This window comes from Salvelinus fontinalis, chromosome 20, assembly GCF_029448725.1.
Source record: "Salvelinus fontinalis isolate EN_2023a chromosome 20, ASM2944872v1, whole genome shotgun sequence".
NCBI lineage: Eukaryota > Metazoa > Chordata > Actinopteri > Salmoniformes > Salmonidae > Salvelinus > Salvelinus fontinalis.
Window position 1 is genome coordinate 20,014,990 of NC_074684.1, and position 25,899 is coordinate 20,040,888.

The window sequence follows — 25,899 nt, forward strand, 5'->3', positions numbered from 1 at the left end:
TCACTTGCATAGTACGCACACGTGTGTACATTGGTTTGTTATCAGTCATCCACAATCGTGTTTTTTCTTTGTTTCCCTATTTTATTTCGTATTTACATGATATTAGTTTAGTCACTGCTTGAAATGGACAACAACGAAAATGGAAAGGAAGAAGACACGGATCAGTTTTTTCTTGACCATGTCCTGAATACGTTGTATGATTTCGGTAAGCAAAAGTTAGCAATTTAGCTTGCTAGTTAGCAAACAAAGCAAAGCTAGCGTGTTGGAATTTAGCTAGCATTAGCTATCCAGAGATGGTTGTCTTACTAGTAGTGGTTGGACGTCATCCTTTATTTACCAGTTTAGCTCTGTTTTTTATACTTGCTAGCCATTAATTTAGCTAGCTAGCAGAAAAGCTAACGTTAGCTAGCTGTGTCTGTGACGTGTTGAAACAGGGCCAACCTCTTCCTGGAGAGTAATTGGGTGTGCAGGCTTTTGCTCCAGTACTGCATTAATATGTGTTATACTAATGAGCTGCTTTTTAGAAACGTGATTAGCATAATCCAGTTTATTTGAGCAGGGTTGGCGCAGAAGCCCACGCAACTAGCAGCTCTCCATGGCCACCCCAGTTCAAGGGGAGGCTAGCTAGTTGCTCATTTGTGTGGCTTGGTTCGGGTGGTCTTGAAGATTTTTCTAACAGCATGTTGTTACAGGTGATCGAACAGTGTCAAAGAGAGAACAAAAGTCACAGAAGAAGAGATCCCAAAGTAGTGAGGTGGAGGACGAGGACACCGCTGCAGACGATTGCAGTGATACTAAAGACAGTCTGGAAGTCAGACATTCAGATATCTCAGCGATTGACCTTCCTGGTGCTTCTGAAGTTGGAAACACAAGTTCAACCACTAAACAGGCACCACCAGTAGAGGTAGTCACATTCCAGGATCCTACAAAAAGACCGAGACAAGCCAGAAAGCCACCAGTGCCAGAGGTCAAGGACAAGGTACTATGCCTAACGGCATCTGTAAAAGGCATATTACGATTTCACCTCAACCTGAGCCTCTTGTCAGAATCATTGCATCTCATACATTTTTCTTCCAGCCTCCTCAAACAAAAGAGAAAAAGAAGGTGGACCCAGATGAATTCAGTCTAGAAAAGGTAACAAAGTGAATGTTCTAGGATATTGAAAATCTACCCAATTATGATACAATCTTATACCAATGATCCAATTATTTTGTTGAATTACAATGTCTTCCTGTTTTATTTTGTTTGTTAGGCTCGGTTAGAAGTTCATAGATTTGGAATCACTGGATACCAGAAAGTGCAGCAGAGGGTTTTTGAACAAGAGCGAGCCATCATGCTTGGAGCAAGGGTAAACTGTGGTTACATAAAGTAAACATGATATTTTATGCACATTCCAGAAAGTGTAATCTCTCCTGCTATTTGCACACCAACAGAGTTTACCATATAATTTCCCTCCCTTGTAATATACAAACATGATCCTCGGACAAAGTTGTGTAAAGTTGGCGTTGGTTATGATGAAGCAGAGTAAATAGTCTGACAAACTTAATTGTTTTATCACAGCCCCCTAAGAAGGAGTATGTAAACTACAAAGTGTTGCAGCAAAGGGTTAAGGACAAGAAGCAAAAGGCAAAGGAAGAAATTCAGACGGTAAATTGAATGATATCCCCATCATTTCGCATTGAGTATGATGTCATCTCAGTTCTGAATTTGTATACCAATTCTTTTCCATTCTAGAACTTAAAGAAAAAGAAGATGACTAAACCAAGGTTAGTGATGTTATTCTAAGTTTAGCTTTAAAATAGATTTCCAAATATGTGGACATTTTGCCACAATTGAATAGGTATGAACCACTGTCAGTAACTGTTATGTAGTACATGTTTGCTCCATGCCTCTACTTATTATGAATTTCTGCCTCCCTTAAGTGTTAAATCTCCATGTTTCATACTCTGTGTTCACTGAATGTTTCATGCTGTACCATTTACTAGGGATGAGAAGAGGAAGTCATTCTCCAGTAAAGCTCCTACAGGCCAGGTGGGACGCTTTAAAAATGGAATGCTGGTCCTGAGCACCAAAGAAATTCAGAAAATAAAAGCCTCCATCAAAAAAAAATAAGTTTAAAATAAATGCCACAAAAGTGATGAAGTGAAAACAATGATTAAGAGTTGCATTTTTGGGAGTTAGGAGACTTTTCACATGAAGATGCAGTAACGGACAATTGATGTCCAAGCCACAATTAACATAACCCCAGAAAGACTACAGAAAAGATGTGAAGAGCACATTCATATTCCATCACAGTTTATTCATTATATAAAGGAAAGAGAGCATTTTTTTTTTCTTTTAAGCTGTATAATATGAAAACAATGCCAAGTACAACGCATTTCATATACAAACCACTTAGAAGTACGAAACGTTTACATCGTATGAGAACTAAACATACGTAACAGAATTCTATAAAATAAAGCACAGCTTTTTGTGAACACACTCTGGACACGGATGCCAGTGTCCTAATGGACCAGATGACATTCCCTATGAGGTTTTGTGGTGCACCCTGCCTAGTTCTCTGGTAGGTTGCCAGTGAGAGGGCACTAGCCACGACCCCAGGGCATGAGTTGCAAGCCTGTGTTTAGAAGAGAGATGCCTCCCAGACACTACAAAAACCTTCCCCACATGGCATACTGAGGGTGGGGACAGTAAATGTGGGCAAAATAAATCTCTGAAATGTATTATACATTTATAAATAAATATATGAAATAAATGTGTCTACTGTCAGTCTCTTGAGGCAGAGTCAAAGATTGAAACCCAATTGTAATCTGACAGTCGTGACTGTTTCTAGCACCATTTTCTTTAAGGGGGGGTGGGGTGTTCACATTCAGAAGCAGGCTGGGAAATGCATGCCAAACACTACAATATGACACTTCGAGACGATAAGCTACTATGTGAATTTACTACAAAGATTCCTATGATATTATGGTCTGTACCGGCAGTGTGTTTGTGAACACCATTTCCATGGTGATTGTTGAGAGGCTACATGGAGCCAATTTTGTTTGTAGGCCTCTGCAGTCATCCCTTTTGGGTACATGACACTTCACTATACTGTAGTTGCCAACACAAGCACTTATTGAGTTTTATAAGAATATCTTCATAACAGGGATGATTCTCTCATTGACAACATTCACTTGGAGACACTCAATAACCAACTGTACATGCTGCAACCTGATGCATTGGCTTGTCTATACAAAATGGCTTTAGTCAATATCATTTATTTACCCTGGGAATGGTCACCTCCACATTTTAGCTTTGGACATACTGTAGTTCTGTGATCAGACAGTCTGCTCTACATCATATCAACATGTTTAATGTACAAGGCATTGGCTCTGTTCAGAGAACATTAAGCACAGCTAAATAAACCTAACATTAGATTTTAAGACCATTCAAAAATGCATGACTATATTTGGTGTTTTTACAAAGCGAGGATACAAGAACAGTACAAATCATTTTCACCAAGGTTGTACCACCATGCTTCAACACAGACTGAGCAGAATTTGTATTCTAATAGCAATAGCTTTATTATTCTTAATCCAAAAACCTATTACCATTTTGGATTAAGGGCACATCACTTTGAAGCAACACTTTTAGTAGCAGTCGGAGATCAAAATGTTTAAAAAATTAGAATTACAGAATATGATACAAAACAACTCCTAACTGCATCTAATCGTGATTAATGATATACCAGTATGTGAACTTTATGAGGACATGGTCAAATGTAAATGTGGGATAATAAGCCTGCCTAGTATCTACAATTCCATTAAGGACCCCTCGGACAAATCACAAACGCACTGCTTAACCCTCTAAATTAAAGTTGTCATCTGACATTGTATGTTAATATGCTTGAGCCCCATAAGATATTAAATTGTCACATAAATGGTTAAACACATTTTTTTTTTTGTTATGGGGAAATTAAAGTGATGCTGTAATTTTGACTTCAAACTCTAGGGGGCAAATGTATTGTACTGTACTAGGTAGTTTGAAAGGCTTCTGCATATCACTGTTTTAGGAATAGTTTTACTATGTACAGATGGAGTTAAGTAAACTAGTTTGCTTAGAATGCATGCTTAGGACACATTAGTCATATTTACAATTTCCTTACATACAGTATCATGCTATCTTGACCCTCTAGTGGACTGTCAATACAATATTTCTAACTGCTTTACAATACCTTTAACAATACTTGTTTATTCACATGAGCATACACCCTCTTAATAAATATTTCAATAGTGTAGTAAAACCCAATGCATAAACAGTAAATCGTTTGAAAAAAGATACATATTTGTATTTTAAATAGTTTGACAAAATATACATGGCAATGTTACATCTCAATGTCACAGTGGTTTGGCTTCACTTTGAACCAAGATTTGTCTTCTAGTGACAGAATTGTAGGTACCGTTTGTACTCTGATTTGTCCTTTACACAGATCTGATGATCTATGCTGGGGTGAATTCAATTTCCTTAAATGAAATGTATAGTGTATAAAATCCCCATAGGTAATTTTCAATTGAGCAGATTTCCAGATGAATTTATTCCAATTATGGTATGGAAAGGCTTTGTAAAGTTGCAAAGACAGTATTTCACCAATAATGTGTCTAAGAAAAGCTGTATTATTCTCAACTTTTGAATGAGAAGGGAAGGGAAAGAGGGATACCTAGTCAGTTGTACAACTGAATGCATTCAACTGAAATCTATTCAACTGAAATGTGTCTTCCGCATTTAACCCAACCAGTGATTTCCTATAAAGAAATTGGAGTATACAAAGTCTCTATGAAGGAACCTGAGAGAAGAGAAGTAGAGAAATTGTACTGTAGGACATCTCATGACTCTACCCTCATATGGGATTTCGTTCCAGTGATGCACTTCAATAAAGCACCCTGTGGCATTTTGACTGTAAACACAGAATCTGATTGTACGGCTTGAGATGCAATTAGGACCTGTAAAATTACAAAAACAACAGAATATTTTATATACAAAAGTCCCTCGTATATAAGACTCCCTACAAGGGTGATATTTGATCGTAGGCATTAAACAGCATAAGATATGCTGTAGTAGCAAAAACAGATGGGGATGGAGCAGGAGGAGTACATTTTGACATTGGTGGGACTGTGCCAGGACACCTTAGGAGGCTACTGCTGCTTAAAATTCTTTGGCACCTCCATTCCTGTTAGTAGGGTAACCTGTGAAGGACAAACATTACAAAATGAGATCATGACAGACTAAGCTGCTGACTCGAGATCCAGGATTTGACTTTCAGGAGCCACAGAGCTTACTAACTCAACATAATGTATATTTGCTGGTACGTAAGAATGGAATAAAAATATGTGCATATGCAGTTTAACATATCCCTAATTTGAAATGAATTTCATTACTAAATTAAGGCCATAATCCTTGAATTTCGAGACAAAACTACCCAAATTTGTACAAAAAAACAATGTTCTCCAGAGTTTTACCATCTAAGCAACTCTGTCTGACTGTCTGCTCACCTGGACATTCCTGTTGATGCTGACAGCAGGCATGAAGACTCCCTCCAGGTTCTCGAAGGCCACGGGGCCATGCTGCTGTTTGTTGATAAAGAATGTTACAGTGTGCTTGTTCAGGTCCAGCAGGATGCCCACAGTGGCACCCTTGCTGATGCCCCCCTCGGCCCTGCAGAACACACACACACACACACACACACACACACACACACACACACACACACACACACACACACACACACACACACACACACACACACACACACACACACACACACACACACACACACACACACACACACACACACACACACACACACACACTGAGTCTAGGCCTAATGGACCATATCAAAACAGATCAAACAGGCCCTTTGAGAGTGGTATGGGATCTCAGAGGGATAGAGGGTTGCCAATGACTCCAAACACAGTTTGCAGCAAATGGCTTTCAGCAGTTTCCTCTATTCAAAACATTAGATTTGACCTAATTGCAAAATAATGTGTGTTTTGTATGTAGGCTGTGTGTGAATTGATGTACAGTAAATCCAGATTACTTGTGGTTCACCAAATATATGAAAACCGCCTCTTGAGCTTCTCCTTCAGGGTGTGTAGCTTTCTCCATTCCAATGGCACAAAGTCAAATAAATACATCAGTATCCAAACATCTTAAATACTTTGGCAATGCAAAGCTGTATGTAAATAGTTAAACTCAATCCAGTCAACTCACCCAAAAAGCCAGCAGATTTTTGGTTTTTGAGAGTGAGCAGCTCAAACAACAAAATGGTGGAAGTGTGAAAGCATCACCGTTGTCAAACAGCTATGTCATGATTATGTCATGATTTCCAGATTTCCATTATGCTATGTCATGATTTCCAGAGAAATCCACTAGGCGAAAGAAACAAACAAGCAGAATTGCAAGCAAAAATCTGCCTTTGATGATTACCTGACATTCATGTATACCTGGCACTTTAATGAGGGAAATGAGTGTGTCATTGTGGGTGATAGGCTCCAACGTGACAGCTGACAGGAAGAGAAATAATGAGGGTGAACAAACACGAAGATGATCACAGGGAAACCTTTGAATCAGCTACTGAAAATGGTAACTACTACTGCATTATTGTTCATTAAGGGGGAAGGAGGATTGTGCTTTGTGTATTCTTGTCTCTGGATGTAGATTGCTAAGCCTGTGGAATTTGAATCTATGTATTTCATTACTCTATGCTACTCAGTAAGTATACAGTATAAGATTAAGTAAAAATGGATTTTCACAAAAGAATAAGATCACTGCCCTACAAATTATCTCTTCCATTTACAACTAACTGCCTGCCAATATTGTACGTGCGTAAGTGGGCTATTTCTGACAGTATGACACACAATGAGGATGATGATTATTTCTAAACTTGGTTAGCTGTGGAGGAGCAGGAGTCAGCCTTCCACCCCTGAGAGATGTCCCACCTACCTGTTGGTGTGGGAGTTGTTGTGCATGAACCAGCTGCGGTTGTTGTCCACGTACATGGCCCAGGCCTTATCATCCTTCCCCAGCATCATGTCCTTCATCGTGTTGATCCTCGCCACCCCGAACGCAGGGTCCGGGTGGTTGTCATAGCGATCCACCATGAGCTCCCAGTAATGTACCCCCTTGGAGAAGGCGGCAGTCCCCAGCACCACACGGTCATCATAGCTGTTGCAGCTCACCGTCTGGTTCTCATTGGTCAACACAATGTCCCTGTGAGCCGAGGCGGGGTCGAAGGTGAACCACGCCACTGCAGGAGAGACAAAGTAGAGCAGTAGGATGAGTCAGAGAGAAACGAGAACATTTCCAGGTCTCTAGGCTATGGCTGCCTGAGTGAACCTTAGTGGAAGATGGAGAGCAGGAAAGAATGAAACATGATGCTATTATAGAACAGCACGATCAGCTAGGACCCTATGGTGGGCTGCATACCGGGAGATGACACATGAAATATTCACAAAGCGCCACAATGAAAAATTCAACTTGATGTTCTCATTTAAATGTCAAGCACTGGATTAATTCTCATTCCGCAGAACTTTGCCCATAAGGCGCTGTATCAAATCATTGCAATGTATTGCTTTAATTAGCCCCATTCCTCAGAGAGACACTGCTATGTTGGAATAAACAGTTATCTGGCACACGACAGGCACTCACTAAGGCCTCCACATGCAGAGATCCATTGTTATTGCAATTGGCAGAGCCATAGCTGGAGCCGCCTGCACTCTAAGTCTAAACTCTCTCCCTGTCTCACCGCTCTGTCAGCCGTCAGCACATTGCCATGCTTTGCCTCCCAATCTCAGCCTTACACTCAATCAATGGCATCGACAACCTATTCTCTCTCCCTCTGCTCTCTCTCTCTGTCTTCCCTCCAGAACTGACATGCTAGAGTAATCACAGTCTGGCACGCGCTCGCTGTCATCCTTTGCTAAACAGCAAGACCACTTCCACTGTCTGCCAGCACTATATCAGGACTGGACACCTCTTTAGTGGAGCTCCTTCAGCTCTGGTTCTGGCATGGCGCTGCCTGGTGTTTACTGCTCTCAGCTTTGAGGCAGATAAACCAGGAGGATTCTGGGGACTCGGTCCCGGCTAGCACCACCACACCCAGCCAGGACAGTGACAGATTGCACAAGTCAAATCAAACTTTATTTGTCACATGTGCCGAATACAACAAGTGTAGACCTTACTGTGAAATGCGTACTTACAAGCCCTTAACCAACAGTGCAGTTCAAGAAGAGTTAAGAAAATATTTACCAAATAATCTAAAGTAAGAAATAATAAAAAGTAACACAATAAAAGGACAATAACAAGGCTATATACAGGGGGTACTGGTATTGAGTCAGTGTGCGGGGGTACAGGTTATTTGAGGTAATTTGTACATGTAGGTAGGGGTGAAGTGACTATGCATAGATAATTAACAGCGAGTAGCAGCAGTGTACAAAACAATGTTAATAGTCTGGGTGGCCATTTGATTCATTGTTCAGCAGTCTTATGGCTTGGGGGTAGAAGCTGTTAAGGAGCTTTTCGATCCTCGACTTGGCCCTCTGGTACGACTTGCTGTGCGGTAGCAGAAAAAACAGCCTATAACCTGGGTGACTGGAGTCTCTGACAATTTTATGGGCTTTCCTCTGACACTGCCTATTATATAGGTCCTGGATGGCAGGAAGCTTGGCCCCAGTGATGTACTGGGCCGTACACACTACCCTCTGTAGCGCCTTACGGTCAGATGCCGAGCAGTTGCCATTCCTCAGAGTCGCCTTCCATTAAAGTGGGATCGGGATGCCATTGCCGTTAAGGACACAAACAAGAGTGTTGCTGGTTGATGGAAGGGAGAGGCTCTGTAGGCAAACAGCAGGCCTGGATGTCCCAGAGGACTAGCTTGGCTCAGCAGCACTGAATACAGAGTATCATACTGTACCCCGGGTACTAATTAAGCCTGCCGTCCCCTGGTACCCAGTCAGAGAGAGGTCTTCCCTTCCTTCCCTTTCTTGTCTACAGTTAGGTCCACAGAGAGAGAAGACAGAAAGAAAACCCACCGTCAGATGTCTTCAGCACCACAGTTTTGCTATAGGGCCCCACCCCGGTGGAGTTGTAGGCCTTGACTCTGGCGTTGTAGGAACTGTTGAAGTGGAGGCCGTCCACGGTGCACACGGTCTCCTTCCCGACATACACCTCCTGCAGATATACATTACAGCACAGGACCATCTGGCGTTAGTTAGAGCTCTGACTCCAGCATAAGCACTATGAATAATAAAATATTCCGTAGAGGTGACAACTGTTGTCTATAGGTGAAATTTACTCCACATATAATTACAGTGGAAATGTATTACACATATTGAAATAATCTTGGCTAAATAAAATATTTCCCATAGATTCCTTGCATTGCATAATGAGCATCAACTTTCTTTGATTAAAGTTTAAAATTCTTTGACTAAATCTACTGTTAAAACAGCAGAGCGTGAAGTGCTCCATCCTAGTGTCAGACTACATGGAGCGTCGGACATGACGACACACACCATCTCTAATATATGAAGGATTATCTGACCCTGTATTGACCCCCATTGCCATCGTCCAGCTCCAGGACGTAGCCTTCGATGGGGTTGCTAGGGAACACACTGACCCTCCAGGCCAGGGTGGCACTGTTGTTGCGGGTGCAGCACTTCTCTAGCTGCAGCAGGGGGGCCGGGGGCACCGTGGCAGACTCCACTGGAATAGAAACGGATAGCAGGAACACCACAGAGGAGTTAACATCTATCACTGCATGGATAAGTAGCGGTGATAGTGGTTGTTGTCAGGCAGGTGTCAATATTAAAAGGGAAGAGTGTAAAGGGTAAAACATGCATGGGAGGAGAGCACTGTCGGGACCACTCTATGCCCCTTAACATGGTGGCCTGGTGTGGGCTGGCAGGTCTCAAGGAGGAAAAGGGGACAACTTGGATTTGGATGATCATATAGCAGCTCTGAAATACCTCCTGAGCTCTCCGTGTCTTTCAGTCCACCTGCATGCATTTGTTTCAATAATGGAGTCTCCTGAATATCTGAAACACGATATTGGACATTTGTTCATGTGTGATGCTTGAGTTATTTTGCAACATAGTGGAACTGATCAACTGCAGTGCTTTCTCAAGAGAATGCTGGTTCAACTCCCCATGGGTTAAAAATCACATTTGTTTTACATTACGTTTTACTTGGGCCAGACTGAGTTGGCAACTGGGTAAGGGAAAATCCTGTCTGCTTCATTAAGTGTTGAAGCGAACTGAAATACATATTCGTTTTGTAAAAAAAATATATCCTGGTATTCTAGGACATTGACAGGGGATATACACTACAAATCTTCCTCAGATTTACGCAAGCATAATATTTGGTTGCATGGTTAAATAGACTAATGGAAAAATAGCTGTGGACACATAGTATACTCAGAATATTGGACACCTTTCTGGTCAGTTTTGCAAAAACGTTTCTACCACTACACCAAGCAATTAAGCACAGAATGAGTACAGATTATGCATATCACAAGAGACAAGAGTATCTGCTCAACTGATGAACAGCCATACAAAACACAGTACAGTCAGGCACACTTAAAAGATGAGTCCACTGAAATCTAAGGGACAGATTGAAATTCACTGGGGGGAGGGGTGGTCCAAAATAAGAGAGGGTTATCAAACTTTTGTTTTTTGCTTTGGGGAGGGTTGTGTGTTTTTGGGGGGGCATGGGGGAGGGTAGTGCCTTTAGTCCCTGGTTTACATTCACTCTTCTGCTCATATTTTCCCTATAAAGAATGGCTTGACTTACTTTTGATACTACCCTAATAAAGTTTAGAAACGTTTGTGAAGGTTTAGTATGGTGGGGCTTTTAAGCTCTCCAACTGACTCCGAAAGCTGAACTTGAGGTGAGGAAGACTGTTTCAGCCCTACCAGAGCTACTCCTATAATATAACAATATAATGTTTATCTTTATACAACATTTATGGATACATTTTTTACTATTTACCCTCCTTATGTAGGTCTATATCTGTATAGCAGACGCAGCAACCATCTGACCATAAAGAAATCACATCGGTGTCGTAGGATCGGCATATCTCTCTCTCTTGGGTTAGGCCTAAGCTTATTTATTTAAATATGAATATAATACAGTGGACACGCAATGCCCTGATACATTTTGCACTAAAATCTCTGACAGCTGAACCGTGAGGTGGACAAGGATTTTTTTTAGGAAAGTAGCCTAAACCCCCCTCAAAAAAATAGGCTTTAAAGTTTTGCATATGCTATATGCTCTCTCAGAGAGAGAAGGATGACGGTGCTACAACACCGATGTGATTTCATCGAAACACAAGGAATAGCTTGTGAGAATTGTACTTAAACTCCCCCTTCACACTCATCTGGAGGTTGAGCATTTTTTTGTCTATCTCTGTAATGTGTCTGTATTTATGTAATTGTATAGTATTTATGTAAACAAATAGGGACCACAATGGAAATAAGTTGCCGACTTTATAGTGAAATCCTGGTCACTTTAAAAAAATATTTGTGTACAGTATATATGTATTTTTTTAACTGACAAAATCTATCAGTCAATCAATCCAAACTGTAGCGGCCAATTGATGAATGGAAAGAGACATCTGTTACAAAACACCAAAATGTTTAATGACATTCGGCGATTGCCAAGCCAAGCCTTTAATACAGGGTAAGCCTACAAGATAGGGAGGGATGTATTTTCTGTTTGTCGAGATTGATATAGTCTATTTATTGTGGTGTTGAAAACGGAAACCACGATATTGAAGTGCCCGAAGTCTGTATGCTTTGCTTATTGTTTGTGTGGTGCATTGGCACAGAAACCTGAAATTTGTTGCTTATATTTTATATAATTATAGATATGGCATCAAAATGTTGGAAATCAGATTTCCCCCTAGCTGATCATTGTCTGCACCAGGCTCTAATCGTTGTGTAATGAAACAGACAGGGAGAGGGAGCTCGTCTGTGGTGGTCGGCGAACCCTCAACATTCTGGCCCGTAGTCCTGTGTGGCATCGACTGTTCCACAAAAGCATGCTGAAGTGGCAAAGTCCATATCCACGTTTATAAACACATGGTCGCTACAGTTATTGTTATTTGTGGTCTTAAACATACTTTTGAGTTAATTTTATGAGGGGGAAGGTGTTCAATTTATTTTACAGTACAAGGGGAGGGTCATGTGAAAACTTTGGGGAGGGGGTGCATTTGTTTTTCATGACAACTTGAGTTGGACCAGTCCCCCCCCCCCATCCCCCCGGGTAAATTTCGAACGGTCCTTAACAATATAACAATATATTAAATGTGTATGAATAGACTCACACTATACAAACAGTGTGACTTATAAAGCAGATTAAAACATTACATAGATTGGGTACCTTTGCTCTGGACAAAGTCCAGCTGTATTAAGGTCTGAAGCAGGGGGTCGGTGTTCAGGGTTAGGTCAAACTCAGGGCCCACCTTGGGCTCCAGAGCCCCTTTGACCCACTGGTCCTGAGACGATGTCACACGTTTGATCAGCGCATCGGAGATCTACACAGAGACACACACAGTAGGAGGGATCAGCATCAAAGCAGATACAACTCCCCTAAAACATTAATCCTCATAGTAAATATACTATTACAGAGCGCAATATGGTTGGCTTTTTATGATTTCTCTGAGGCTTTGTGCTTCTGGAAAAATGCCAGCAGGAAATGTGCTGAATTTAGGAATAACCCTGTAGGGCAGTGGTTCCCAACCTTTTTCAGTTACTACACCAACAACTGAATTTGGCTCTGCCCGAAGTACCCCTGAAGTACCCCCTCATGTACATTTTACCAGTAGCCCAATGGACTCAGGAGTCTTCTCAAGTACCCCCTGTGGATGGGCCAAGTACCCCCTGGGGTTCTAGTACACCTGGTTGGGAACCACTGCTGTAGGGTACCAGCTTTCATGCTACCTGCAGAGCTTTTGTGAGAATTTATACAAGCTTTTATGTACAGAGCACAGATTTTGTTCCAAGGGGTATAAGAAATTGTACAATCAACACTTCATACAAATTTGAAGGGAGGAGATAAGCATTGATTCCCAGAAGATAGTCTTTCCACTCTATTTCATCTGATTCAGACCGCTCCTATCAAAAGACGAGGAGAATCAATGGCTTCCGGCTAATGGTGTGGGGAACTAAATATGTCACCTTGATGAGGGTGTCACAAACCAATGTTCAGTATCACGTTAATCTTTATTAGTACAAGCCAATGAGAAATGGTTTGGAATGACCTGTCAAGTATCAATATCTTCATCCACACTTAGCCAACAACAAAAACATCTATCCACATCTTTCTACAAGCTTATCATATGTATTCAATCAATATTTATTAGTATAGTAAAATATATAAGCGGTTCTTCAAAGGTCTCCTCTATTTGGTCTTAGCATTTAGAGCCCAGTAGGAGACAGGAACATCTGAGGGAAGTTTTCTCTGCATGAGAGGCAGACCGGCAGGCAGCAAGGATAGCCTCATCCATATCCTTCTACTAGCAGAGCTCCTGACCCATTCATCTATCCTTCCATACATCACTACTGTACCTGCAGGAAGCCGCTGGGGTCGTTCTCTTTGATCACCTCCAGACAGTACTCCATCATGCCTGTAGTCTGACGTAGCTTCATAGTGCAGTGAGTGATCTGGTCACGCACCACCTGAACACAACACAACACATGAGAAGCCAGAAGGACACAGACAGGCACCCTTTAATGTCATATTAACACTGGGCAGGCATTTCACACACACGCACGCACGCACACACACAAGTGGACCCCAGGAAGAGTAGCTGCTGCTTCAGCAACAGCTAATGGAGAGGCTGGTGGGAGGAGCTATAGGAGGGCAGGCTCATTGTAATGTCTGGAATAGAATATATGGAGCGGTATCAAACACATCAAACATATGGAAACCACATGTTTGACTCTGTGTGCTTCCTCCTCTCCACAGAGCACTGGGGAAAATGGATTTGGGTGACTGTCAAAGCCATTCATTCACAGCTAATTGAAATTCAGTGGACTGTCACCATTTTATGAGCCATTGTTTGGATAGACCACTTATACCTGCTCATGTGTTCAACTCATCTTTGCATTTTCAGGAAAAAAATATGACTATCAGATTATAAATGAAAAGGTCATACAAGGTAGATTAATTTCAAAGCAGTTAATCCCTCTTTATCAAATTAAGCCTTACAATTCCAAATTTATCCAATAAATAATTTGATTAAGTCACTGACACATTCAGGCAATAAACCAATAATTAATTAAATGCTCATAAACTATTCAACTGGATCTTAATTGAATAAAATAAGCATAAAATTAGCATTCCTAAAGGTTAGATTGAATAAAATATCACACAAATATAAACACACCAGAGGACAGTCAGGAACTGTCATATCTATCCAATGATAATGAATGAGCAGTAAGGTAAATAATTGTAACGACTCTGATTGAATTGACTGTATAATCCTCACATTACGCAGCATTAAAACAATAACAATCCAGCGCTCTATGGATTATGCCTGGACTAGACTGTCACGAATGACATGAAATCACTCTCTCCTTGGGAATGTGTAGTGTGGCGAAAGAGGCCACTGATAAAAACACAGCCGACAGACTACTGGCTCGGAAGAAATGAATTAGAGTAGAAAATGACATTCACTGACACAAACTAACACAACACTTGACGATTGAACAGGGGGAAACAAATGCCCTGATGTTGGGATTACATGATAAAAAATAAGATATTAGTGCCTTTGATGATAGAAACAGCTGTGTGATAGCTGAAATATTTTCAGTCGGGGATCATTGTCTTGTAGCTGATATAAAATAGCTTACCGCTAATCACCAACCATCTATCTCCACCACACTGTAGAAGATCAAATGTAATGGACACCAAATGCTGTCACGACAGTAGTTTGGTAAAAGCCCAACAACTGCTTTTTACAGTCCAGTTACTGATTTTACCATATGGCCGGAACTAAAGTCCATAAAACTCTTATTTTGTAATCTTCTGAAAAGGGTACATTAGTGTGATGGCCTTAATCAAAGTGAAATGAAAAGACCCTTTTTTCTGCTGTGTGATGCTGCAGCAGTCCTAGCTGCTCTTCAGCTCCAGCCCTGATAAACACAACAGCTGTCCTCTGAAGCCCCAATCCTCCAGCCGGGCACGTTGAGCCTGGGCATGGATCCATATGACCCACTGAGAGCTTAACGCCAGCCAGCCTGCAGGCCAAGGCCCACCACTCAGCTGGGGCTTCAAAAGGAGAGGACAGGGGGGAGGAGAGGAGAGAGACCTGGGTCCAGATGCACCTCGACCTAGGCCGAAACATGTGCACAACCCTGGATGCCCTTTGTTGCTAGAGAGAGCTGACAGCTGAGTCAATCACTACTCAGAGTTGTATTATGAATAACAGTTATCTATTGCTCATATTTTTTAAGTGTGCAAAGTCATGTTAACATATTTGATGCAGAGAGAGTACTGTGATTATTGTTATCAATAAACCATAAACCATTCACCGAACTGAATGATGCCATCTGTACATTACAGCCAACATAACCTGGTCCCCAGGCTAATTGTGCACAGTACAATCCGAGCTTGGTCTGGTGTGTGAGACTGCAGTCAACATGACGTTCCCAACCATCAAGCTGTTGGAGTGTCCATCAGATCAGACCCGCTGACCCACCTTGAGCTTGTACTCCCTCTCTTTGGTAACCTTGGTGAGGAGCTTGGCTTTCTGCCGCGTCAGAGCCTCAATAAGGGCGTCACACTGAGCCACCAGGCAGGCCTCGAACTCCACCCCGTTCTCCTGCCAGGGACACAACACAACACATCGCTTACTGACAGAACAGGGAGGTACAGGGCGCTAGGGCGAGACACAGAGAGACAGGGGGCAAGGACACCACCGGACTGCATATTCTGACACCACGCTGATTCCTGTTAAATCTTCCATCATCGACACTGTATATCAATAATTTATGTGAGAGTAGATGAGGCCTGAGATAGTGAATTCTAATCTAGAAACACTTTGCACTCAGTTCAAGGATGAGCAGAGCTGGGATTATACTCAAATAGAATCCTCTCAAACTGAGAATAAGAGTCTTAATAAATCGAATCAAATTTTATTTGTCACATGCACCAAATACATGCCACATGCACCACACAGGTATAGATCCTACCGTGAAATGCTTCCTTACAAGCCCTTAACCAACAATGCAGTTCAAGAAATAGAGTTAAGAAAATATTTACTAAATAAACTAAAGTAAAAATTATAAAAAGTAACACAATAAAATAACAATAACAAGGCTATATACAGGGGGTCCCGGTATTGAGTCTGTGTGCAGGGTACAGGTTAGTTGAGGTAATTTTAACATGTAGGAGGGGTGAAGTGACTATGCATAGATAATAAACAGCAAGTAGCAGCAGTGTGAAAACAAGGGGGTGTTTTTGACAATACACAGCATTGCTGCGACTGATAAGACATGGAAGTGCAGTATAAAAGCTGTGATTGTCTGGGGCAGTCCCTGTGGACAGTGTTGCCGTGCTGATTAGAGTGGCACAGCAGCCCTCTCCTGCTTCAGCTGTGAGCGTGGTCACAAACAGATACCTTTGTACCCGCTGAGCGACAAGAAGAACTTTTATAATCCCCACAAGTTTCCTGCATAATAAAAAGATTCTAGAAAGTGACATTGTATGAATCTGTAGCTTATTTCTTCTTTCTTTTTAGTATTTGTTGAGCATCTGTATACCCTTGATCTACAAAGCTGACTACAGGTAAGTAGTTTATGGGGAATACAACTTAAATTGATATAGGACAGAAATAACATGTGGATATTTCAATTGGATCTGCAAGACACAATGTTACCTGTATCTGCTGAAGCATGTTCTTCAACTGCACCAGAAATTCCTTGGCATCCTTGGCTTTATCTGACACACCATTCAAAGCTTGGGACAGTTGACACTGTGAATCAAAAACACACAATTAATCATACAAAATAAATAAAAAACACAATCTATGCAGACATTTCAATTGAATGAGTTTGGGAATGCAGCCACTTCTGAGCAATAACTCTCCATGTCACTTCTCTAACATGTTAAGATTAAAGCCTGGGGCAGTACCAGTGACGAAATATTCAGTACAGTACCAGCGATGATGCAAACAACTAATAAACACTTCACTCAAGCCCACCCACATGACCTCTTTGGTCATAATAATCAAGGAGATTCAAACGAGCACCTCAAAGCCATGTGTAGAAGTCAAGCCCTCACCTTGTAGTCCTATAATCACTTATTTCTCTATCTTTCACCAGATCTGCTCTGTACTGAGGCTCATGGCCCATGAGTGATGGGTAATCATGGTGTAAACCAACCCTGCTGTGATAAATCTGGCCAGGATCCAAACCTCCCACCTCCCTCCCGCTCCTCCCACCTGCTCCTCCCACCTGCTCCTCTTCCGCTGGGCCTCTCTGTAGGGCTTTTCTGGGGCTGGGCCTGTGGGCTATGTGCGTAGGTTCAAGAGGGCTGCAAATCAAGCCATCTGGCAAAACAAGCTGTCTGTCTGCACCGCTAACAAGGGGATGAGTGATTCCCCTCCTCTTTGCTGTTTCTTTCCACCAGGGCCCGAGTCACAGCCCCAGACAGATAGGACAAGACAAGAGGGCATTGCCAGGCCAGTGTATGTCTGCTAAGCCCTTTCTCTCTATACTGTGACACTGTGTCAGGGTGACCTCCAGGGGGAGGGGGGAGGGGTCCGGGGGCCCTCCTATGGGGAGAGAGCCTGCCACACGGCAACCTCCTGCACAACACCAATTAATGTCCTTTCACTGGGTTGTGCTTGTTTATCCTGACAGTGTTGTATGGGAGAGTTGGATTCAATATGGTAAGGAAGGATGCTACTGCTCAACATGAAGAAATGATCAAGGGAGCCATATCTTCAAGGTTTTATCGGTCTTGTCATGAGCCCCCATTGTAAGATCCAGTTTTTCTTTATGAGCTAATACTAAACTTCATGTTATAATTAAGTTCTGGATATTGTCCTCATGTGGCTCAGAAGTGGTAGCGATCTCATTTGTAGAGATGGATTACAGCATCAGTGGTAGACGACCTACATAACACCTTCACTGTCACTAAGGATGACAGGTGAGCTGTGGCAGGAAGAAACACCTGTTGTGAAGTAATGAGTAATACGGGTCATAAGATGAAAGGTGAGGCTCTATTCTTCAAAGAGGAATCCAATTAATAATTTTACAAATGTACCCTTAATCGTAATGTACACTGCTCAAAAAAATAAAGGGAACACTTAAACAACACAATGTAACTCCAAGTCAATCACACTTCTGTGAAATCAAAATGTCCACTTAGGAAGCAACACTGATTGACAATAAATTTCACATGCTGTTGTGCAAATGGAATAGACAAAAGGTGGAAATTATAGGCAATTAGCAAGACACCCCCAAAAAAGAGTGGTTCTGCAGGTGGTGACCACAGACCACTTCTCAGTTCCTATGCTTCCTGGCTGATGTTTTGGTCACTTTTGAATGCTGGCGGTGCTTTCACTCTAGTGGTAGCATGAGACGGAGTCTACAACCCACACAAGTGGCTCAGGTAGTGCAGCTCATCCAGGATGACACATCAATGCGAGCTGTGGCAAGAAGGTTTGCTGTGTCTGTCAGCGTAGTGTCCAGAGCATGGAGGTGCTACCAGGAGACAGGCCAGTACATCAGGAGACGTGGAGGAGGCCGTAGGAGGGCAACAACCCAGCAGCAGGACCGCTACCTCCGCCTTTGTGCAAGGAGGAGCAGGTGGAGCACTGCCAGAGCCCTGCAAAATGACCTCCAGCAGGCCACAAATGTACATGTGTCTGCTCAAACGGTCAGAAACAGACTCCATGAGGGTGGTATGAGGGCCCGACGTCCACAGTTGGGGGTTGTGCTTACAGCCCAACACCGTGCAGGACGTTTGGCATTTGCCAGAGAACACCAAGATTGGCAAATTCGCCACTGGCGCCCTGTGCTCTTCACAGATTAAAGCAGGTTCACACTGAGCACATGAGCACATGTGACAGACGTGACAGAGTCTGGAGACGCCGTGGAGAACGTTCTGCTGCCTGCAACATCCTCCAGCATGACCGGTTTGGCGGTGGGTCAGTCATGGTGTGGGGTGGCATTTCTTTGGGGGGCCGCACAGTCCTCCATGTGCTCGCCAGAGGTAGCCTGACTGCCATTAGGTACCGAGATGAGATCCTCAGACCCCTTGTGAGACCATATGCTGGTGCGGTTGGCCCTGGGTTCCTCCTAATGCAAAACAATGCTAGACCTCATGTGGCTGGAGTTTGTCAGCAGTTCCTGCAAGAGGAAGGCATTGATGCTATGGACTGGCCCGCCCGTTCCCCAGACCTGAATCCAATTGAGCACATCTGGGACATCATGTCTCGCTCCATCCACCAACGCCACGTTGCACCACAGACTGTTCAGGAGTTGGCGGATGCTTTAGTCCAGGTTTGGGAGGAGATCCCTCAGGAGACCATCCGCCACCTCATCAGGAGCATGCCCAGGCGTTGTAGGGAGGTCATACAGGCACGTGGAGGCTACACACACTACTGAGCCTCATTTTGATTTGTTTTAAGGACATTACATCAAAGTTGGATCAGCCTGTAGTGTGGTTTTCCACTTTAATTTTGAGTGTGACTCCAAATCCAGACCTCCATGGGTTGATAAATTTGATTTCCATTGATCATTTTTGTGTGATTTTGTTGTCAGCACATTCAACTATGTAAAGAAAAAAGTATTTAATAAGAATATTTCATTCATTCAGATCTTGGATGTGTTATTTTAGTGTTCCCTTTATTAAAAAAGGGGGGAGAGGCATCCTTTTCCTTGTCAGCAGCATCCTTCCTCTCTTATTATCTGATGCAATGAATGCAATGAAGAGACCCAGTAATGTCATTAGAGAGAGAACTCTTAAGTAATATGCATGACATTCAAGAGCAGAGGCTTTCAACAGTGGAGGAGCATAGCTATTCATTTCCAGCCCAGTGTTTAGGGATCTGGGTAAGACGATGCAAAGCTGCAGTGCTCATCTGTGGCGTTGACCATGATTTCAAATGGGTCTTTAGGGACACTCCTGGAGGAATAGCTTAGATTCTTATCGCCTCCATCTCCATTTTTGTTTCCCCTCTCTTTTTGTCTCCACCTCCTCCCTTTTCTCCCTCTCTCAGCAGCTATGTCATTAGCGCTCCACATCTGGATGAGAGCAGAACCATTCTCCCTCTCCGGCTCAGCCTCACACAAATCCTCTGGCCGTATGGCACACTGCTGCTCCACGACCGACTAACGCTCAACAGCATGTCCACGACAGCCAGCACAGCACAGTGCTGCACAGCACAGACAGCTCAGTACAGCATCACAGAGAATGCACACAGTTTGTGTTCGCATTGCCACGTACTGTGTACAAACTCCCTGGAAAGACATGTATCAATCTTGAGGAAGCTTGGAATTACTGATAGTGACTTTCCTTTCCCGAAAGCCAGTACCTCGGCTTGGACCGAGGTACAGGAAGCAGAGATGGATTGGGTGGTGGGAGCAAATGTCGTCTACCTGCACCCAACCTGGCTCTTGTGCGCTCTGATGCCAGTTATGGGAGGCTACTCGAAAAAGAGAGGGCAGCCAGGTTTGGTATGTACCCCCCGCCACCTGTGTCTGCCTCGGTCAAGCACTGCTTGCTTCTCTTCCCAGACTTGTTGATGAAGGGTCCGGTCCCACCTCAGTGATACGGTCCTACGTGGACTTTCAAGACTGGACTAGCTAAATGAGCCCTGCATAGCGTGCTAGCCAGGTTGGCTAACTCTCTGAGGCGAGCTAGCTATTACTAACTATTCCTGCCTCGCCACAGTGGTGTTGCTGGATTAGCGCTCTTGTTTAGTATACAGTATGTAGCGTTAAATTGCTTGGTTATTCTAAACGGACCGTGCTGCGGTCAAAGATGCTAGCTAGCCTAGCTTATGCTAAAAAGCCTCCTGGCTAAAGTCGGCAAGCATGCTTAACTTCCGGCGAGTCAAATTTACTAGCTTTCCCCAGCGTTATGGCAACCCCATTCCTATTTTCAGGTCCTAGAGTTGGAGGAAGTGAAGGAAACCGGTTTTGCGCGCACCTCAAATGAAAAAGTAGCCCCCTGAGCACTTGGCTGGGGTAACCCCCGGAGCAAGGGGCCATGACCAGTGCCCCCCTCTGCAAAAACATTACTGTGACAACAATGCCCCCACGCTTGGCAAACAGTCTCACGGAAGCACAGTCTTTCGAGCTCCCGAGTGGCGCAGCGGTCTAAGGCACTGCTTCATGGTGCTAGAGGGTTGTCACTACAGACCGTGGTTAAATTCCAGGCTGTATCACAACCGGCCGTGATTGGTAGTCCCAATGTCATCCGAGTTAGGGTTTGGCCGGGGTAGACCGTCATTGTAAATAAGAATTTGTTCTTTACCAACTTACCTAGTTAAATAAAGGTTAAATAAAAACTCACGGAAGCACAACGTATGTTGGAAGCTTGTCCATATTTAATGCTGCCACCTCCGTTACCCGCGTTCCACAGTGTTCACAGGGTTCAAAGGGTATATCAATCTCCCCAGGATGACAGTGACAAGTTGGGTCACTGTCCTCATGGGAGCGTCCCTCCCCATAGGTGGCTCATTACTGGGATTCAGTGTTGATTCCTGCCTGTAGCTCACTAGTCCCTATGAGGTGTCTAGTGATACAGGTTATGGTCTCTGTAGGCGATTATTTGTTGGTAGCGGAGTCGAGGGAATAAGCAGGGTTGGACACGACCAAGCTGTCTGGGAATTAGATTAAATTACGAAAGACACCCGTCTGTCACAACAGAAGGGGTCTGTTTTTCAGAGCTGTCTGTCCCATTCCCAGCTAGGTTACAAGGCACTTTGTCTACCGGGTGCCTATGACTTTGCTAACCTTCATGATAATGTTTTTTCCCTGGATCTATTTTTAATGCGTGCCGTCCACCGCTGGGTGCCAGCCCGTCACCGGAATGCATCTTACTGCCTAAATCAGTGAGGCTCGTTGTGACAACAGTACCCAAGTGGCACGGCCAATCGGGGTATGTCACTGGTCGCCAGAGCCCATGTACCCAGAGTAGGCTGGGCTTTAGGTAAACCATGGCACATAAACAATGTTTTTTCAACCGAGTTCCACTATTCACGGGTGTTAAAAGTGTTGTCTCCCGTATGTGAGTTTAATGAAATGTGTTCCTTCTCCATGTTCAGACATACGGTTGTCAAGAGTGGTGTAAATGGAAGAAGAACCAATTTCTCCAAGGCTACGAGGTGGAGTCCAATCTGTGTCGACCAATGTCGCGCATGTGTAGTGTCGCCCTGGATCATGCGAACAGTGACATCAGGCTACAATTTGGTGTGCATCCCCCACGCTTCTGCAACGTCATCACATCGACTGTTCCCAAGGCCTCAGCGCCCGTTTTGAGGGAGGAAAGATCTTCCCATCTCCAGAAGCAGGCAATCCGAGTGGGTCCTATGTCCGTACATCCTGTATACCTGGTTACGAAAAGGGATAGGACTTTTGGTCCCATTGTAGACCTACATGTCCTCAGCAAGCACCTCAGAGTCTACAAACTCAGAATGCTCACAAGCAACCAGATATCACAGCAATTGGCTGGTGGCGGCAGAGTTGAAGGGACAAGCAGTGTTACACACATCCATGCTACTGTCCCGTATTCAGCTCTAGGCTTCATAAGAAACCAGAAAAAGAGCTGTCTGAGTCCCTCTCAGCGCATTCCGTTTCTGGGTCTAGAGCTAGACTGACTCGCGTATCACACCTTTCTATCCCCACGGATGGTGTCCGGCTTTCGACTCTGCTTAGCCAAATACCGGCTGGCCCACACAGTGAATTTTCGCCAGTGCCTATGCCTACTGGGGTTGATGGCTTTTGTGGTGGAAGTTGTTTCCGTGGGGCTATTGTTGATGCGGCCCTTCCAGTGCTGAGTGCTAGCCACTCACCTGGACGCAACCCTCAGCTATTGTCAGGGGGCTCCCATGGGCTGAGTTGGGCTGAGTTGTATCCCAAAAGTTGATCACGACAGATGGATTCCCCAGAAGGTGGGGTGAGCTGTACGAAGGAAACTCGATTCGGGGGGCATGGACACTTGTGCAGAGCGCACTGCATGTCAATTACCCAGAGTATCTGGCACTCAGGCGATTCCCCCAGTTTTTGTTGGGCTGGCTTGTGCATGTCAGAACCGACAATATCTCAGCGGTGGCGTGCATCAACAGATGGGAAGAGACTGTCTCTCTCCCGCCTAACCTTTACTCACTCCCTATTGCTGGGGAGCAGTGTGCACATGCTTTTGCTTTGGGTGACGCATGTCCCCAGTTGCCTTTACTCGGGTGCAGATATTTTATCTAGGTGGAACCCTCTCTCCCAGGTATGGGACATTTTCAATATTTTTCTCGATGAAGGACCCGAGTGCCCCATTGGGAACGGACTGTCTGATGCACCAGTGGCCTTGGAATCTCCTTTACACGTTTCCGCCAGTGGTTCTGATTCACCTCACGTTGGAGTGTGTGCACCAGGAGTGCTTACCATTGATTCTTGTGGCTCTCCAGTGGCCCAGGCAGCCTTGGTTTGCGGAGACATTCGCCTTTTAGGCGGGGACCCGTGGAAACTCCCGTAGCACAGGGACCAGTTGTCCAAGGCACAAGGGCAGGTTTGGCAAGCAAGACCAGAGATTTGGTTCCTATGGGCCTGGCCCCTAAGAGGGCCAATTTGATGGCTAGAGAATTACCTCAGAATGTTGTTGTTACCATTCAGTCTGCAACGGCGCCCTCCACGAGAGGGCTGTATGCGTATAAGTGGCAAGCATTTGAGCTCTGGTGCCAAGATAAAGGACTTGTACCTTTTCAGTGCTCTTTTAGGGACATCCTAATGTTCCTACAGGAGCTTTTCAAGCATTCTCCACTTTAAAAGTGTACATGACCGCTGTCTCAGCATGTCATGTGGGAATTGACGGAACCTCACCGGGAGCTCACCCCCTGGTTGTACAGTTCCTGAAAGAGAGAACCGGTCTCTAAAGACCGGCCTCTAAATATATTGCGCCCACATGAGACTTGGCGCTGGTTTTGGAGGCACTGTGTGCATCCCCTTTGAGCCTCTGGAATTGGTGGATGTGAAAATCCTCTCCTACAAAACCTCCATGCTCATGGCTTTGGCTAAACGTGTTGGGGACCTCCATGCGTTATCCGTACACCCTTCCTGTACTCAGTTCGCCTCGGGGAACTCTAAGTTGCCGTTGTGTCCAAATGCGTCCTTCGCCCTGAAAGTCATGGCTGTGTCCTACAGGTCCTTAGCTTTTGAGCTATTTCCCAGGTTTGCTTCTGAAGAGCAACAGAGGTTGCATGCCCTGTGTCCGGTGTGAGCTTTATGCACGTACATTGAACGGACCTGGGATATCCGCTTATGTGACCAACTTTTTGTCTGTTTTGCTAATCCAGCTCGCGGGGCAGGGCGCTCTCTATGCAGCGTCTCTCCCACTGGATTTTCTGGATCTCCCTGGCATATACCAGCAAGGAGCAAGGTTTACATAAAGGTGTACACGCCCACTCCATCAGGGCTCTGGCAGCGTCTTGAGCGTTGTTTAAAGGGTTGACTATAGGAGATATTTGTGCTGCGGGAAGTTGGGCATCACCACACACTTTTGTGAGGTTTTATCGCTTGGATCTCACTGCTTTCAGTATAGCACACAGTGTGCTAAAGCCTGGGACAGGGAAAAGTCACCAGGCAGTGTGCCGTGTGCGCAATACCCAGACTGCCGCATTTGGTGGGGTCAGGTCTGGGTGGTCTGCCATGGGCCGTTTCATTTAGTATCTGTTGGGGTCGGCTTGGGTTGCAATTATATTTCCCCATAGTATGTTCTACCGAAGTTGACTGACAAAGGGAAAGTAACGTTATGACTATAACTACTGTTCCCTGAAGGAGGTACAACACCTGTTTGGCCCCACACCGTCTGTTCCTGGGCTCGGTGAAGAGCGGTATTAAATTGAAGGAATGAATTCGAGCCTCACGCTTATCACCGTAGAAAGCCGGACTTCCAGCGAGGTGCGGATTTCATTGGCCTTGTCAGTTGTGATTGTAGATCCATCAACAGAAGTCGCAAGAGTGTGACTCCCCATACTATTTTTTACCTCATTTCCCTCCTTCAGTGAACAGTAGTTATAGTAATAACGTTATGTTATATACTTAAAAGGAAGCGCCTTAACAAGATATCAAATATTGATAGGATTTGCTACATTAATATATGTATGAACATGCAGAATATGGACAATTTCCATTACATAAAACCCAGTTCAAATTACACTTGCAAGGAATAATTAATTAATTATTTCTTCATACTATGGGACAGTCAGCTTTCAGCTGTGTAGCTAAATACATCGAAAAGCATTGATCATAAATTATTCCTGCTATTTGAGATATTACACATATTGTAAAACCTGTTACATACACTTACAAAGTTAGAATATATTAATCCCAATTTTTTTCAAACATTCTGGTAATTTGCCACTGTGTAGCCATGGTAACACTTGCAGTATTTGCGCACAGCACTACAATCTCTGTCCACACACTTCATAAAGGTCTTGCCCAAGCACTCATTCTCTCCTCTAAAAATAGCTCAAAAATTCTCCTGCTCCTATGCCTTTGGTTACAGTAGTTGCACACATAAAGTATACGCACTCATCCTTTTATCCCTGGCTCCCCCATCACCAAACGTTTATTCATCACAGCATTTACCAAGTCTAGTGTATCAGGAACTATGCAGCTAGAGTAAGGCACAGCACAC

At 43.9% G+C, this 25,899-nt stretch overlaps 2 protein-coding genes across 4 annotated transcripts in view; one reads left to right on the top strand and one right to left on the bottom strand.

Annotated features, from left to right (window-relative positions):
• c20h1orf131 (chromosome 20 C1orf131 homolog) lies at positions 1-2,755 on the top strand. Its single transcript, XM_055872752.1, has 7 exons — positions 1-205; positions 693-979; positions 1,078-1,134; positions 1,253-1,348; positions 1,561-1,647; positions 1,735-1,766; positions 1,986-2,755. The coding sequence occupies exons 1-7, from the start codon at positions 124-126 to the stop codon at positions 2,110-2,112; spliced, it is 768 nt and encodes a 255-aa protein (XP_055728727.1). The 5' UTR covers positions 1-123; the 3' UTR covers positions 2,113-2,755.
• The window catches only part of LOC129817476 (E3 ubiquitin-protein ligase TRIM9-like), a 27,287-nt gene continuing 3,666 nt past the window's right edge, over positions 2,279-25,899 (bottom strand). Inside the window, exons 2-11 of one of the 3 annotated variants that reach the window (XM_055872748.1) lie at positions 16,916-17,011; positions 15,737-15,859; positions 13,602-13,712; positions 12,415-12,568; positions 10,002-10,070; positions 9,578-9,738; positions 9,069-9,207; positions 6,982-7,285; positions 5,532-5,694; positions 2,279-5,225 (exon numbers count right to left, since the gene is read on the bottom strand). In XM_055872748.1, the coding sequence (XP_055728723.1) occupies positions 5,175-5,225; positions 5,532-5,694; positions 6,982-7,285; positions 9,069-9,207; positions 9,578-9,738; positions 10,002-10,070; positions 12,415-12,568; positions 13,602-13,712; positions 15,737-15,859; positions 16,916-17,011 (1,371 nt within the window). In that variant the 3' untranslated portion in view covers positions 2,279-5,174. Of the gene's footprint in view, positions 5,226-5,531; positions 5,695-5,818; positions 6,543-6,981; positions 7,286-9,068; positions 9,208-9,577; positions 9,739-10,001; positions 10,071-12,414; positions 12,569-13,601; positions 13,713-15,736; positions 15,860-16,915; positions 17,012-25,899 lie in introns of those variants that run through there. The other 2 variants (XM_055872749.1, XM_055872750.1) reach the window with 2 other exon arrangements.